Source organism: Doryrhamphus excisus, linkage group LG15 (assembly GCF_037039965.1).
Source record: "Doryrhamphus excisus strain RoL-2023G ecotype Guam linkage group LG15, RoL_Dexc_Guam_v1.1, whole genome shotgun sequence".
NCBI lineage: Eukaryota > Metazoa > Chordata > Actinopteri > Syngnathiformes > Syngnathidae > Doryrhamphus > Doryrhamphus excisus.
The window spans coordinates 6320422-6335738 of NC_136371.1; the positions used below are offsets into that span (position 1 = coordinate 6320422).

The 15317-nt window shown below is 42.6% G+C and overlaps 1 protein-coding gene across 6 annotated transcripts in view; it reads left to right on the forward strand.

Annotated features, from left to right (window-relative positions):
- atp2b3b (ATPase plasma membrane Ca2+ transporting 3b) overlaps positions 1–15317 on the forward strand; it is a 44271-nt gene that overhangs the window by 12257 nt on the left and 16697 nt on the right. For 3 of the 6 annotated variants that reach the window (XM_058050514.2, XM_058050517.2, XM_058050519.2), the window contains exons 4-17: positions 4997–5194; positions 5702–5959; positions 7287–7412; positions 7565–7690; positions 9582–9638; positions 9875–9916; positions 9996–10160; positions 11405–11476; positions 11586–11728; positions 12815–12947; positions 13050–13159; positions 13270–13404; positions 13590–13696; positions 14465–14540. In XM_058050514.2, coding sequence (XP_057906497.2) covers positions 4997–5194; positions 5702–5959; positions 7287–7412; positions 7565–7690; positions 9582–9638; positions 9875–9916; positions 9996–10160; positions 11405–11476; positions 11586–11728; positions 12815–12947; positions 13050–13159; positions 13270–13404; positions 13590–13696; positions 14465–14540 — 1748 coding nt within the window. The remainder of the gene's footprint in view (positions 1–4996; positions 5195–5701; positions 5960–7286; positions 7413–7564; positions 7691–9581; positions 9639–9874; positions 9917–9995; positions 10161–11404; positions 11477–11585; positions 11729–12814; positions 12948–13049; positions 13160–13269; positions 13405–13589; positions 13697–14464; positions 14541–15317) is intronic. The other 3 variants (XM_078796688.1, XM_058050515.2, XM_058050518.2) reach the window with 1 other exon arrangement.

A 15317-nucleotide genomic window follows, 5' to 3' on the forward strand; every position in this document is an offset into this window, starting at 1 on the left:
AGATCCTAAACAGGGTTTCTATGTCATAACTATTGAAATATCGCATCTATCCGTCCATGTAACCATCAATCTTCTATGCCGGTCACCCTCACTAGGGTTATGGGGGTATGCTGGAGCCTATCCCAGCTAACTTTGGACAAGAGGAGGGGTACACGGAGCACATATAGACAAACAACCACTCACATTTATATCAATTTAGTCACCAATTAACCTAACATTCGCCTTTTGGGAATATGTAAGGCAGAGGTGCTCATTAAGTCGATCGCGATCTACCGGTCAATCGCGGAGGTGGTACTGGTCGATCGCTGGTCGATCGCGGCGTGACATTAAAAAAATATCATCCTAGCATCAATGCCGTCACTTGATTGATATACAGGGGAGCCATTCAGATGACAACTGAATGTTGCCCTTCGGGTGACCAATCATATCAAACAACGTCTCTAAGTGCAGCAGAACTTACGATGTCAGCCTATCATCCATCCCCGTTACTTGATTGACATACAGGACAACCAGTCAGATGACAACTGAATTTTGACCTTTGGGTCACCGCTCATGCGTAAACAACAATGCAAAGTGCTAAGCTAGTCGGCGAATCGCGTCAGATTTTAAGCCCTCGCTAAAGTTTATGGTCACTAAAATGAGTGAAGTAGCTGGACCAAGTAAAAAGGCAAAAACATATCACTTCCATACGGAATGGGAGGTGGACTTTTTTTTTCAAAATGTCTTTTTCGAAGTGCGTTTGCCTGGCTAACATGGCTATCAGCAGCTACTGTCCGGACTATGCATCCCTGGCTGATTCAATTCAGTGCAAGTCATCAAAGTAAACTCAGGTAATTACAAAAAATGTTAATAGTTAATTATGTGTGTTTTGCAATATTGGCTCATTTGGTTATGTAAGGTACATCAACATACATTGTACGTACAAATAATCCTCAATACATTTGAAAATAAATAAATGTTTTGCATTTTTGTAGTGGGTAGATCATTTTGACTCGGTCATTTTAAAAGTAGCTCGCATGCTGAAAAAGTGTGAGCACTCCTGATGTAAGGTAACCGGATTTCGTGGAGAAAATTCCAGATCTCCGAACTGTGTTGCTGACAATCTGTGTATTATCAAACATGTTATTTTACTGCAAAAATAACCAAAACAGGCACATTGTGAGTCAATATAAATTTGTTTAGCCTTGACTGACTGCTAGTTGAGGTGTCGACGGTGAGAGAAGAAGACGAGTGTCAGCAAAATATCCATAATAACTATTTCAAAGAGAGGGTGCAATACGGCAGTGTCCTGGGGAGAAAGGAGGGGGGGGGGGGGGGGGCGCTGTTGAAGCTAGAACCGCCACTGGGTACGCCTACACTTCTTCAACTAGTTTGTAGCCTAGCAACACAACCGCAGAACCAAGCCGGCTTGGAAAGTCAGAAAGACAGAAACAAAAATGAAGTGTGAGATGAAAAAGGAGAGGATGGATGATGGATGAAAGAAGGAAGAAGAGTTTAGGTTTGTGGGAGGTGTGTCTTTTGTATTATTATTTGTCCAGAGGGGTCTCAATCAATTAAATATGTGTATCTGATGTGCAGTGGTCTCTGGTGGTCTACATTGTTTGGACCAGCCTGCAGTATTCACTACTCTAACTCAGTACTTCTCAAATAGTGGGGTTTATCACGTGTGTATGTTTTGCCCTTGTAACTTTGATTTCAGGACATCCGGCTCTGCTTGTCATGCAATAGATGCTCAAAATGTCGTCACAGAGGTCCACACCTACCATAGTGTCATCGTACAGTCACTACTTTGCTGCGATTGTCTGACCAAAACAATTTTTTGAAAATCTGGTGCAGACATCTTCAGTATTTTTCCCATGTGCAGTAGACACCATCATCACTGCTTTGCTGTCACACCATTTTATGATGTCCAACTCAGGACTTCTCCTGACAACCATCAATGACGTTTCCTCCCCTTTCTCTTTTTAATCAGTTGTCATCAATATAGCTTTGGGACATTTTTTTTGTTATGGTTCCAGTTGATGTATGGGTTTTGGTCAGTCAATTCCTCCAGGAGTGGTGTGAAGTACTAATGTGATGTACAGCGAGGTGTATACATGTTAATACATGGTCATAAGTCGTTAGTGGAATTACAACAGACAAGCAGTGTCAATTATGTAGACGCGGTTTTAAGAAATCCTTTCAACGACAGCTAGCCGTGATGACCCAGCGGCCTGGAGAGCAGCAGAACCCCGTCCGGTAATCCCTCATTTACCGTGGTTAATTACGGTAGTTCCGGATCCAACTATGATAAGTGTAGAGTCATTCCTGTGGTGGCCACTGTGTCATCAAAGTAACATTACTGGCACAGTGAAGGCGGTGCATTTGATACCTGGACACTGATTGACAAAAAGCCCAATTCACGGTTGAACATGTTAAGTGCCTTGCAAAATTACCATCCTTCTCCACACAATTGTGGGTGTAATTTGGCTTGCATATTTTTGCTCTGATTAACCAGATGTCACTGTGAGAAGTGAATTTGAAGTCTGATTGGCAAAAAAACCCCAAAAACATCCCTATTGCTAATAGTGTTTGTAACGTATGGGACATGGACCAACACCCATGATACTGAAAAGCCTGGTCAGATTAAAAACCAGGGTCATTTTCTATCATGGCCCCCTAAGGGACAGAATTGTTCCATTTAGGGTTGCAGGGGTAGCCTATTCGCCAATTAACCTAACATGCATTTTTTTGGAAGTCCCGGACAAACGGGGACGCACGGGGAGAACATGCAAACTCTACACAGAGATACCCAAGTGCAGAACTGAACCCAGGAAAACTGGGTCCAGTTTTATGTATCTTTTTCACCTGCGGACTTTCCCACTGCTCCCATATGTAAATCAAAAGTATTAATACTATACAGGCGCATATCAATAATCGATCAAGAGATAAAACATCACGATATAATGCCTTTTCGCCATATTGTCACACTCCTAATTGTAGCAGTAGCGATTTTATTGCAAATGTTGCAAAATTTGAGCTTGGATCTGGATTTCAAAGCAGAGAAGCAACATTTTTACTGGCGTTTAATCAATTACCGGCATTTTTTGTGGCATTCTCTGGCGAAAAGTGTATATCTGCTTTATTGTCACATGCATGTACATTATGTACGCACAAACTTCAAACCAACCATTCAGCTAAATCAGTTTTTTTCATTCCAGATCTTACTCTGAAACTGAAACGGAAATGGCCACAATAGCATCAATCACAGAAAGGAATTAGGAATCATCCAATTACCTGTATAATAGATGACTAAATGGATCTGAACATGAAAACATTTGCATTTGCAGCCAGAGGGTGAGGATATCCTTGCATGTATACATTATGATTCACAACATCATCTGTAATATGAACCAGAAAGGAAGAGCAGAGTGGGGGGGTTAAACACACACACACACGCTCTCTCTCTCTCTCTGATATGGACACAGAGCACTGCAGTATGAGACCATTATATCCACGCTGAAAAGAGCACGAGAAGGATGAGGCGCAATTATGGAAAAAACAGGGAGAGAAAGAAGCGTGTGTGCGAGAGGGGGGGGGGTGCGGAGAGAAAGCTAGAACAGCTTGCCGCATTGTCAAGGACACATCAAGGGGATATTGAGAGAGGGAGGAAAGAGAGGTTGTGTTGGAAGAGAGGGATGGAGGGATAGATGTGAAAGAAAAAGAGAGAGGTGGAGGGATAGACCACAGCGAAGGAGAATACGGGCTATGCTACCATTACTCAGCATCACCTGTTTTCTCTCTCTCTCTCTCTCTTCCTGTATGTCGCCTTGGCCTGAACCCTGTTGGATGTCATATTGTCACGCATTTGTGTGTGAGGCCGGGAGCAACAGTCGCTGCAGCAAGCGCACACTATCTGCAAACAGCGCACGTACATAAAGAGTGTAACCATTTTAAGCCAACCACTGCAGGCACATTGCTGTTCTCTTTCCCTGACAGCCAATCAAAAAATACAGCACGCACCAAAAAAAAAAAAAAACATCCAAACGTTGCACACTGGAGGAATGACATCACCTGTTGCTGGGCAGGAACCTGTTAGAGACAGGAAGCCCTGGACCTGATATCCTGATCACCATGGAAACTGCATCATTTAGGTGGGAGTTTGAAGTGGAGAGGAGTGTGATGATGATTTGAAAGTTTGATGAAGGGAAAGTACTGTAGACTTGAAATGGTTGTTTTAAAAGTAGAAAAGTTTCACCAAAATATTTTTTTAATGATTATTACTGTGTGGGCGGCACGGTGGTGTAGTGGATAAGCGTGCAGACCTCACAGCTAGGAGACCAGGGTTCAATTCCACCCTCGGTCATCTCTGTGTGGAGTTTGCATGTTCTCCCCATTAATTAGCGACTCCAAATTGTCCATATGTATGAATGTGAGTGTGAATGGTTGTTTGTCTATATGTGCCCTGTGATTGGCTGGCGACCAGTCCAGGGTGTACCCCGCCTCTCGCCCGAAGACAGCTGGGATAGGCTCCAGCACCCCCGCGACCCTCGTGAGGATAAGCGGTAGAAAATGAATGAATGAATGAATGAATAATAATAATTGCCGATTAATAACACATTGTAGGGCGTTCAGGGCGTTGTAGGGTTCAATTCCACCCTCGGCTCTACACACTGTGTGGAGTTTGCATGTTCTCCCCGTGCATGCGTGGGTTTTCTCCGGGTACTCCGGTTTGCTCCCACAATCCAAAAACATGCTAGGTTAATTGGCGACTCCAAATTGTCCATAGGTATGAATGTGAGTGTGAATGGTTGTTTGTCTATATGTGCCCTGTGATTGGCTGGCCACCAGTCCAGGGTGTACCCCCGACAACCCTCGTGAGGAAAAAGCGGTAGAAAATGAATGAATGAATGAATATTACTGTGTGACCCAATTAGTGTATGCTAAACCACATCATATGGGATTTTATATAGATTTAGGAGTGAAAAATAAACTTTCCCCTCTCTTCCTCTGTCAGGTCTCAGCGGGGACCCTGCAGACTTGGAGCGTCGCGGTCAGACCTACGGCCAAAACTTTATTCCCCCAAAGAAGCCCAAGACCTTTCTTGAGCTTGTGTGGGAGGCCCTGCAAGATGTCACGCTTATCATTTTGGAGATTGCTGCCATCATCTCCCTCGCCCTCTCTTTCTACCAGCCTCCTGGAGACGAAACCGAGTGTAAGAAGAAGGGGATCGTTGGTGGTTGGGGGAGGGATGGAACGGAACGGGACGGGATACATGTGTGTTAATAGGGTCCAACACTTTCTTTGCCAAGGTCAGGATGACAGCAAAATGGAGGTTATGGTGCCAAGGTCAGGATGACAGGAAAATTTAATTAGTGGATGTTATCACTGTGTCATATTACAAGATGGGTACTATTTCATATGTAGCGTATAACATAATTGGAAGAAAAAAAAAATATCATAGCATATGTACTATATAATAACAGAGACTATATCAAGATCTCACTGGGCTCGGTTTCTGGCAATGACATCACTGCTCATGATGCATGAGCTCACCTCGGGTCTTCTGGAAAATATTCCAAAGAACCAGTTTTTAATGCAACACACACAACAGTAGCACATACACACTGAGGTTTGTCCGTCACAGCTCATGTAAGGTTAGTATACGCACCCGTTGTTTGATTTCCACCTCTCCAATAAACCACGTATTTCCTCTCCTCAGCATGTGGCAACGTGTCAGCGGGAACAGAGGATGAAGGCGAGGGAGAGGCCAATTGGATCGAGGGTGCTGCCATTCTGCTGTCAGTTGCCTGTGTTGTCCTGGTGACGGCATTCAATGACTGGTCCAAAGAGAAGCAGTTCCGGGGTCTACAGAGTCGAATCGAGCAAGAACAAAAGTTCACCGTGGTACGGAAAGGAAATGTCATCCAGATTCCTGTGGCTGACATGGTGGTCGGGGACATGGCCCAGGTCAAATACGGTAAGAAACTTGAAGACGGAATTGTCAGTGTTATATTCATTGAAACTGCATTTCTTGAAGTTAAGGCAGACAACTGATTCTATCAGTGAAATACAGTAAAACATAATAGTTTTACTGTATTTCACTGAGTTTGTGCCCAAACAAGTCCAGGAAAACAGTTAATTAGTTAGTTAGTTAGTTAGTTTTATTATTATTATGATATTTATTTATTACTGATTGATTGATTTTCTTTGTTCTTGATTTGTTTATTTATTTTTCATCTTATTTTGTGTAGAAAAATAAAAAATAAGATATTTGAGAACAGTGGAATGTTTTATCAGAGCTTTTCTTGTAGAAAATCAAAACCAAAGCAAAGTTTATTCATTTTTCAGTTTTTAATAAATGCGTTTTTTTTTTTTGTTTTTGTTTTTTGGAAAACCTGATGCGGCCCAGTCTCGCCCAGACCCTAGCTCCAGTGGCCCCCAAGTAAATTGACTTTGAGACCCCTGAGTTAAAGCCTTAACCGAGTAACTGGAAACTAGCCAGAGGCACCAGCTGAACTAAATAGTCACCAACTAATAATAATAAAAAATAATCAGCACCGGGTTAACTCCAGAAAATATCTGCATGTAAGCGACTCACCTTAAGGTGGATCTCAGCAGGAGTTGAAGGCAACACAGGCTTTAGCTTTGGTCGTAGGAGCCACCGGAGGGCGACGGCGACCAGACTGCAGTTTCTGGTAGACCCAAGCCTCATTTACTTCACCCAGCTTCTGGCTCCAGGCAGCCATTTCCAAAAAACAAGTCCGAACTGTCTTTGCAGGGTTAATATATAGCTGGACCATTCTGCCAGCTGTCTTTCATTCATTCATTTTCTACCGCTTTTTCCTCAAGAGGGTCGCAAAGGGTGCTGGAGCCTATCCCAGCTGTCTTCGGGCGAGAGATGGGGTACACCCTGGTCGCCAGCCAATCACAGGGCACATATAGACAAACAACCATTCACACTCACATTCATACCTATGGACAATTTGGAGTCATCAATTAACCTAGCATGTTTTTGGAATGTGGGAGGAAACCGGAGTACCCGGAGAAAACCCACACATGCACGGGGAGAACATGCAAACTCCACACAGAGATGGCCGAGGGTGGAATTGAACCCTGGTCTCCTAGCTGTGAGGTCTGCGCGCTAACCACTAGACCGCCGTGCCGTGCCAGCTGTCTTAAAGGTCTTTATTATCCAAAACCGATTTCACTAAAAGTGCCTGAGCTCACCAAGGCTAACTCAACAAAAATATAAAAATACAAAAGGCCCAAGCAAGTACAAATGATGGGTGCTTGTTTCTGTGCAGGGGACCTGCTACCAGCCGATGGTATCTTAGTCCAGGCTAACGATCTGAAGATAGACGAGAGCTCTCTAACAGGAGAGTCTGACCACGTACGCAAATCTGTGGACAAGGACCCCATGCTACTTTCAGGTTGGTTTTCCGACTTGTTATTCAATGAAAAATGTGCTATTTATAAAGTGTCGTAAAGGAACACCTTGAATGGGCGTGTCGGCTCCACAGCACCGGATGAAATTGTGTCGGAATCAAGAGAGAGATTGAGGATGCTATCTTTGGCTATGTAGGTACCCACGTGATGGAGGGTTCAGGCCGCATGTTGGTGACGGCTGTCGGCGTCAACTCGCAAACAGGCATCATCTTTACTCTGCTCGGGGCTGGAGATGTGGAGGAAGATGGTAAAGAAAAGAAAGGTATGTGGAAAAAGAAAGTATTCTGGTTATCTGCCGACTGGTAGACGACTGATGTAACAGTTACTCGGTCTGCATGTATGAATACTTAAACCTGGTCTGAATCTCATTGCGTGTGCTTGTGTGTGTGTGTGTGTGTGTGAGAGAGCGAGAAAGACTAAGGAAGATGCGTAGCTGATTTCAGATAAGAGCTTCAACAGGAAACACACCCGTTTGACCTCATAGATAATTTAGCCCACATCCTCTCCACTCCCTCTTTTCCCTCTTTGCTGCCATCACGTCGTCATGCCCTTTCTCGCTGCTTATCCATCTTTCTCTATAACTCTTACTTGCTCTTACTTGTTTACCACCACTCCTACCCTCTTTCACTTTCTCCCCTGCTTGCCTCCCCTAATCCAAGAGAAAGGCTGTAGATTGAATCAATTATTCAAGGAGCAGTGAAGAGCAGAGCGAGCCAGAGACACTCAGGGAAGAGTGTTATGTTGGTCAAGAAGTGAAGCAAATTTGTTGCGTATAGGCAGGCCGGCAGAGGCTACACATACTTTCAGAAGCATTCAGTAGAGCAGGGGGTCTCAAACACGCGGCCCGCGGGCCAAATGTGGCCCGCAGGACACTAGTTTGAGGCCCCCGCCTTGATATGAAAGTTTAATGTTAGTGCGGCCCGCGCAAGTTTGATATGGATGCTGTATGGTATCATGTACCCAGAAAAAATTATTACTTTTGATTAATGTTCATGTTAAAGATTAAATAACTGTTATCCTCCCTATCCGTGTGGAAGTGGTAAGTTTTTGGCTATTTTTTTTTATTAGGTTTGATTAATGTTCATGTTAAAGGTTAAATAACTGTTAATAGTTATCCTCCCTATCCGTGTGGAAGTGGTAAGTTTTTGGCTATTTAAGTTTAAAGGAAATAACTTGAAGGCTACCGTTTAGGTCGATAGCGCTCTAGTTTGCGAGTTAGCATGTGTCTCAAGACCCTGCAGTTGCGCAATATGTTGTAAATAAAAGTATAAATGTGACTATAGTCGTGTTTTGTCATGTCTACAGGGCTCTAATAATGCTTTGTTCATTTTAATCTGAAAAAAATAATTTGTCTACCCACCAACTATATGTGGTTTCTTAAGTTTTTATTATTTGGTGTTTTATTATTATTGTTATATTTATTTATTTATTACTGATTGATTGATTTTCTTTATTCTTGATTTGTTTATTTATTTTTCATCTTATTTTGTGTAGAAAAATAAAAAGTAAGATATTTGAGAACAGTGGAATATTTTAGAGCTTTTCTTGTAGAAAATCGAAACCAGAGCCAAGTTTATTCATTTTTCTGTTTTTAATAAATGCATTTTTTGTTGGGTTTTTTTTTATGCGGCCCAGTCTCGCCCAGACCCTAGCTCCAGTGGCCCCCAAGTAAATTGAGTTTGAGACCCCGCAATAGAGTCATTACTCCTTATCTTTATCCATACTTCAGAAAGTGCTGTTTTCAGTTCTGCAAAGGAATTAGCATTGGAAAATACTGGCTGTGGAATGGATTCATGGACAGCAACAATGGAAGCTAACGATTTGTTGTGTGATTGTGTTTGCTGGCTGTGATGTGACAGCGGCTGTTGCTGCTCCGACCATTCAGGCAGCAATTTACTGGAGCTAATGTATTATTTATTAAATTTCATAACCTGAATTGTTTTGTTTTTTTCTTCATGCTTTTGCCTTTTCGTTGCTCATGTTTATGTTTTATTCAAGCACTTTTTGGGAGTTAAATTTAATCTACAGACAGACTCATTCTTGATTCCATTTGAGCTTTATTATCCTTCCCTTTTTGCTCTCTTTTGTTTTTCCCCCCTTTTTTCTCTCATGCATCCTCAAAACCTTCTTTCCCCACATAAATCCCCAAACAGAGGACAGTACTCAGTTGCTCATCACCACAGATGCAAGTTACAGCACAGTCACCAATGGTATGTGAGCACACAGTTGTCTGTCCTGCCCTGCCCAGTGGAGAGTGGTGTGACCGTGTCCGTGCTCAATGAAGGACATACTGTAATAGTGTCTTTTTCAACCAGTGTTGGACAACATGTGTCTTTATCACTCTTCCCTTTCCATATTGTTTCTTTGTGGGTTGGAATTGTGCTGTTGGCTGTGCCTGTAAACATAAGAGTGACACGTAATTCATCTTCTTTGTTCTTTTCCACAGGAAAACAACCCGATGGCGCTGTGGAGAACAACCAGAACAAAGGTAAAAACTTTGATTTGTTTGAGGTCTGCCAGAGCTTCGATTTGCAAATGCGGGAGCTGATTTTGTGTGCATGATTTAGCCAAGAAACAGGATGGGGGTGTCGCCATGGAGATGCAGCCCTTAAAGAGCGCAGAGGGAGGAGAAGTGGAGGACAGAGAGAAGAAGAAGACCAACGTACCGAAGAAGGAGAAGAGTGTCTTGCAGGGCAAGCTCACCAAACTGGCCGTTCAAATTGGGAAAGCAGGTACATGAAAAACAATTTGTGGGTTTTGTCAAGCGTTTTAATACCATTTGTCCTCAAATATTCTAAAGAACTTCTAAAGAACCCAATCCACCTCTTAATACCACCACTGTCATGTCACAATTATACAAACCATCAATAATATACAAAAAACACAACATAACAATATGTGCCATTACATAATTGACAATGAACACCATTATTATGAAATCAAATAACCAGTTTACACTTTATCATCAAATACATTGTCTCTAAACAACTCCTAACTACACACCGCTACAGTACAACATCATCTGGAGCAGTTCACAATCAATATTTATCTAATAACATGATAAAAACATAATAAATTAAATAAAATGCATCACACTCACCACTCATTGGTAAGCACTGGTCTGGAAGACTTCCTTTGGAAGTGGCCAACAAAACCTTTTCCTGGGTTGACTTGCATATAAACTATAAGAACTCACTTGTTTATTTGTATAATGTTATTCATTCATTCATTCATTTTCTACCGGTTTTTCCTCACGAAGGGTCGCGGGGGTTGCTGGAGCCTATCCCAGCTGTCTTGGGGCGAGAGGCGGGGTACACCCTGGACTGGTCGCTAGCCAATCACAGGGCACATATAGACAAACAACCATTCACACTCACATTCATACCTATGGACAATTTGGAGTCGTCAGTTAACCTAGCATGTTTTTGGAATGTGGGAGGAAACCGGAGTACCCGGAGAAAACCGGGGAGAACATGCAAACTCCACACAGAGATGCCCGAGGGTGGAATTGAACCCTGGTCTCCTAGCTGTGAGGTCTGCGCGCTTAACCACTAGACCGCCGTGCGTTATATATAACGTTATATAACGATAAAAATCAGAGAATAAAAAATGCTGACGTCATCATACACCTGCTAGCTGACCCTGTGAGAGGAATCTGACATCTGATTGGTTAAGGAAACAACCACATTGCAAATAGTGTGTATGTGACATGGGGCCAGCACTACTGATTCTGAAGGCACAATTACTTTGAGCTGCAAACTGATTGGATAAAAAACTTTGAACATCTTACTGGAGGTAGTGCAGGAAAGAAAAAACGCTAGATAATACTTCCTAAGCTGTTGGGAATAAATGAAGAACGTTTCATGGCCCAAATATAATTAGACAAGAACTAAAATTGAAGTAAATGTAGGTCAGTGCTTCTGATACTATTTAGGAAATCTGAACAAATTGTCATTTTTTTTTCATCCCTCTACAGGTTTAGTGATGTCTGCCATCACTGTCATCATCTTGGTGCTCTACTTTGTCATCGACACCTTTGTCGTCGAAGGTCAGTGTGTGTGTGTGAATCTTGTCAGACTACATCGGGTCAAGAGTTGAGAAACAAGTCATAAAACTGGTTGCTCATCATGTTGTGTGGTGTGTTTTTTTTGTCGCAGGTCATGCATGGGTGACAGAATGCACTCCGGTCTACATTCAATACTTTGTCAAGTTCTTCATCATTGGAGTCACTGTGTTGGTGGTAGCTGTACCGGAGGGTTTACCTCTCGCTGTCACCATCTCTCTGGCTTACTCCGTCAAGGTAGGCTGCGCCATAAATGGACTTTTATGGAAAGAGTGCCCAAGTCAAGGTGATAACGATTGTAAATGTCCATGACTGACATTGGCGTGAGAGTTATATTTTAAGGGTTAGCATGGCTTGCATCACTCAATTTTACTTTTGCCAAAATAGCCTCACTGTGAAGCAGTACGATCAGGTGATACCGATCCCAAAGGACACATACTGGTTTTATTTATGTGGTTTCACGTCAAATGAATCAGTTTTTGATGTTTGCATCAAACAGTGTACAATGTGTTATTATTCATTCGCGGGGGTGCTGGAGCCTATCCCAGCTGTCTCTGGACTGGTCGCCAGCCAATCACAGGGCACGTATAGACAAACAACCATTCACACTCACATTCATACCTATGGACAATTTGGAGTCGCCAATTAACCTAGCATGTTTTTGGAATGTGGGAGGAAACCGGAGTACCCGGAGAAAACCCACGCATGCACGGGGAGAACATGCAAACTCCATACTAACCACAAGACCGCCGTGCCGCCCTACAATGTATTATTAATCGGCAATTATTATTATTATTATATATATTTATTTTTTTACTTCTTTATTTCGAACATCATCCAAAGCACAACAAACCAAACATAAATCAACACAATAAAAATACTATGTACATATAAACATACACATGTTCGAAACGGGGTGGTCTAGTGGTTAGCGCGCAGACCTCACAGCGAGGAGACCAGGGTTCAATTCCACCCTCGACCATCTCTGTGTGGAGTTTGCATGTTCTCCCCGTGCATGCGTGGGTTTTCTCCGGGTACTCCGGTTTCCTCCCACATTCCAAAAACATGCTAGGTTAATTGGTGACTCCAAATTGTCCATAGGTATGAATGTGAGTGTGAATGGTTGTTTGTCTATATGTGCCCTGTGATTGGCTGGCGGCCAGTCCAGGGTGTACCCCGCCTCTGGCCCGAAGACAGCAGGGATAGGCTCCAGCACCCCCACGACCCTCGTGAGGATAAGCGGTAGAAAATGAATGAATGAATGTTCGAAAGGGAATGGGGAATTAAACATAAACCTGTGCTTTAATCCATGATCTTATGTAGAAAATGATGAAGGACAACAACCTCGTCCGCCACCTGGATGCATGTGAGACCATGGGCAACGCTACAGCCATCTGCTCTGACAAGACCGGCACCCTCACCACCAACCGAATGACCGTAGTACAGGCTTATGTAGGTGAGTGATGTGCAAAATACAATAGGAAGCTACTGGCATACGCTGTTGTTGTCGTCTACACGCCAGCGTTTTTTAATCATGTGTTCATATGTTGTTGCCTAGGTGATGTACACCACCGTGTGATCCCAGACCCTGGTCAGATCAACCCCCGGACACTGGATCTATTAGTCAACGCTATCGCCATCAACAGTGCCTACACCTCCAAGATCTTAGTGAGTCATCTATTGATAGAGATGGAATTGTTTTGCGGAATAACACTGACTTTTCCCACATACTTCCGTGATCCCTTTTCAGACAATAATAATATCTGCTTGTCTTTCAGCCACCAGATGTGGAGGGAGGTCTGGCTAAGCAGGTGGGGAACAAGACCGAGTGCGGCCTGCTTGGATTCGTGTTAGACCTGCAACAAGACTACACCCCGGTCAGAGAGCAGATCCCTGAGGAAAGACTCTACAAGGTAGGGAAGCATATCTATTATTTTACTAGGTGCTCTAATTTCCTTGTTTTCATTTATCCTAACCATGAATTTAGGATACTTTATACCACTAAATAGCGCCTTTGCTCCCTATTGCTTTAACGGAAAGTGTTATAATTTTGCATCTGTCCACCTTTGACAATAAGACTCCTCCTTTTTTTCCTCAGGTGTATACCTTCAACTCAGTGCGTAAATCCATGAGCACAGTGATCAAGTTGCCGGATGGTTCGTTCCGTCTCTACAGCAAGGGAGCCTCGGAGATCATGCTGAAAAAGTGAGTGGAAGGGAAGGTAACCCAAACCAGGAAATAATAACTAACACTGGAATGTATTTGTCAATAATTACCGTAATTTCCTAGACTATAGCGCGCACCTGATTATAAGCCTCACCCATTACATTTTTAGAGGAAAACCGATTTTGTACATACACACTACATTAAAACATGTAGACATATTTACAAAGAAAGACGGTACACAGAGAGAGTTTTCAAAGTTTTAATAATATAACTTAACAATAATAATAATAATAATATAACTTTCTTCACAAACGGTGCCTGTGACGCGGCAGTAAAACGGTAGCAACATGGTAACAACACGCTAGCAACACAATAGCAACACAGTATAACAGGTCTGGTAAAAAGAACATACTGGTAAAAATCACGGTAAGCGGTCTTCATCTTCCTCCTTTGAACTGAAGCCATCAAAGTCATCATTCTTTATTGGACAGCTCGATTGCTTTTAGCTTGAAAGCTGCGTCATATATGCCTTTCTTTTTGCATTGTCCACGACGAGGGTATGTTCACGCTAATTTCATTTATGCACAAGACAAGAAGTTGCAGTCTTCCTCGACGCATATATTCCACCGGTCTTAATCTTACCTTTTCTACTCGAGAGCCCCTGGCGGCCGTTAGAAAAATTACATAAATTGGCCGCATCACTGAATAAGCCGCAGGGTTGAAAGTTTGGGAAAAAAAGTAGCGGCTTATAGACCGGAATTTTGATTTCCTGTGATCCAATTTGGTATCCGTTTTCTCCCCCCCTAGGTGTTCTTACATACTCGATGCCAATGGAGAATCTCGGAGTTTCCGCCCACGTGACAGAGATGAGATGGTCAAACAGGTGAGAGATTTTGTGAAAACGTGTAAACATGTTTTCATATTTATGGCAATGGTTATTGTTGAATTTATTTTGAACATGCATACAGTTTAAATTGAATGTTTCATGTTACAATTTAGAGTGGAATCAATTTTACAGCTCCACGTATATATACAGTATTAATAGAATCTTGCACAGTTTGTAATTGCAGACTCAATTCCTCACGCTGTTGTTATCACGCTCGAGGCTTGTGATAACAAATCTTTGCTCTTGAGGGAAACTCAACAGCAAATGCTGGAACAGTTTTTTTTATTATTATTCAAGGCAGCATTCTCCGTATTAAACAGCCTGACTGACCCTATTTATGATTTTGAGTCTGTAATTCCAAGGCCAGTATCATTTTGCTTTGTGCATTTTGACCAATCAGAAGGCTGAAAAAGCTACTATAGATTTTGTATAAATGTATTAATCCCTTGGATAAAAACAAAAACAGACATAATCCTTGCCATAAATCAACTCCCCTTTCCACATACTGTTCCTGTCCGAGCTGAGCAATCGAAAAATCCAGGCACTGACAAAGCTACACTCGTCAGACTCACTTTCCAACGGTGGCATGGGGGGGCTGACAAGTGAATCGGGAACCTGACGTGGGCTCATGGCTTTAGTGAGTCAAGTAGGTGGACATGTTGCGTACTGTACGTGCAAAGGGTTGGTTTCACCTCATGGGTTCAAGTGATTTGGGTACGTTTTCTAAAAAGTCTGTTTTTAAGGTTTTTTTCTGACCTATAAATGTTGTATTTT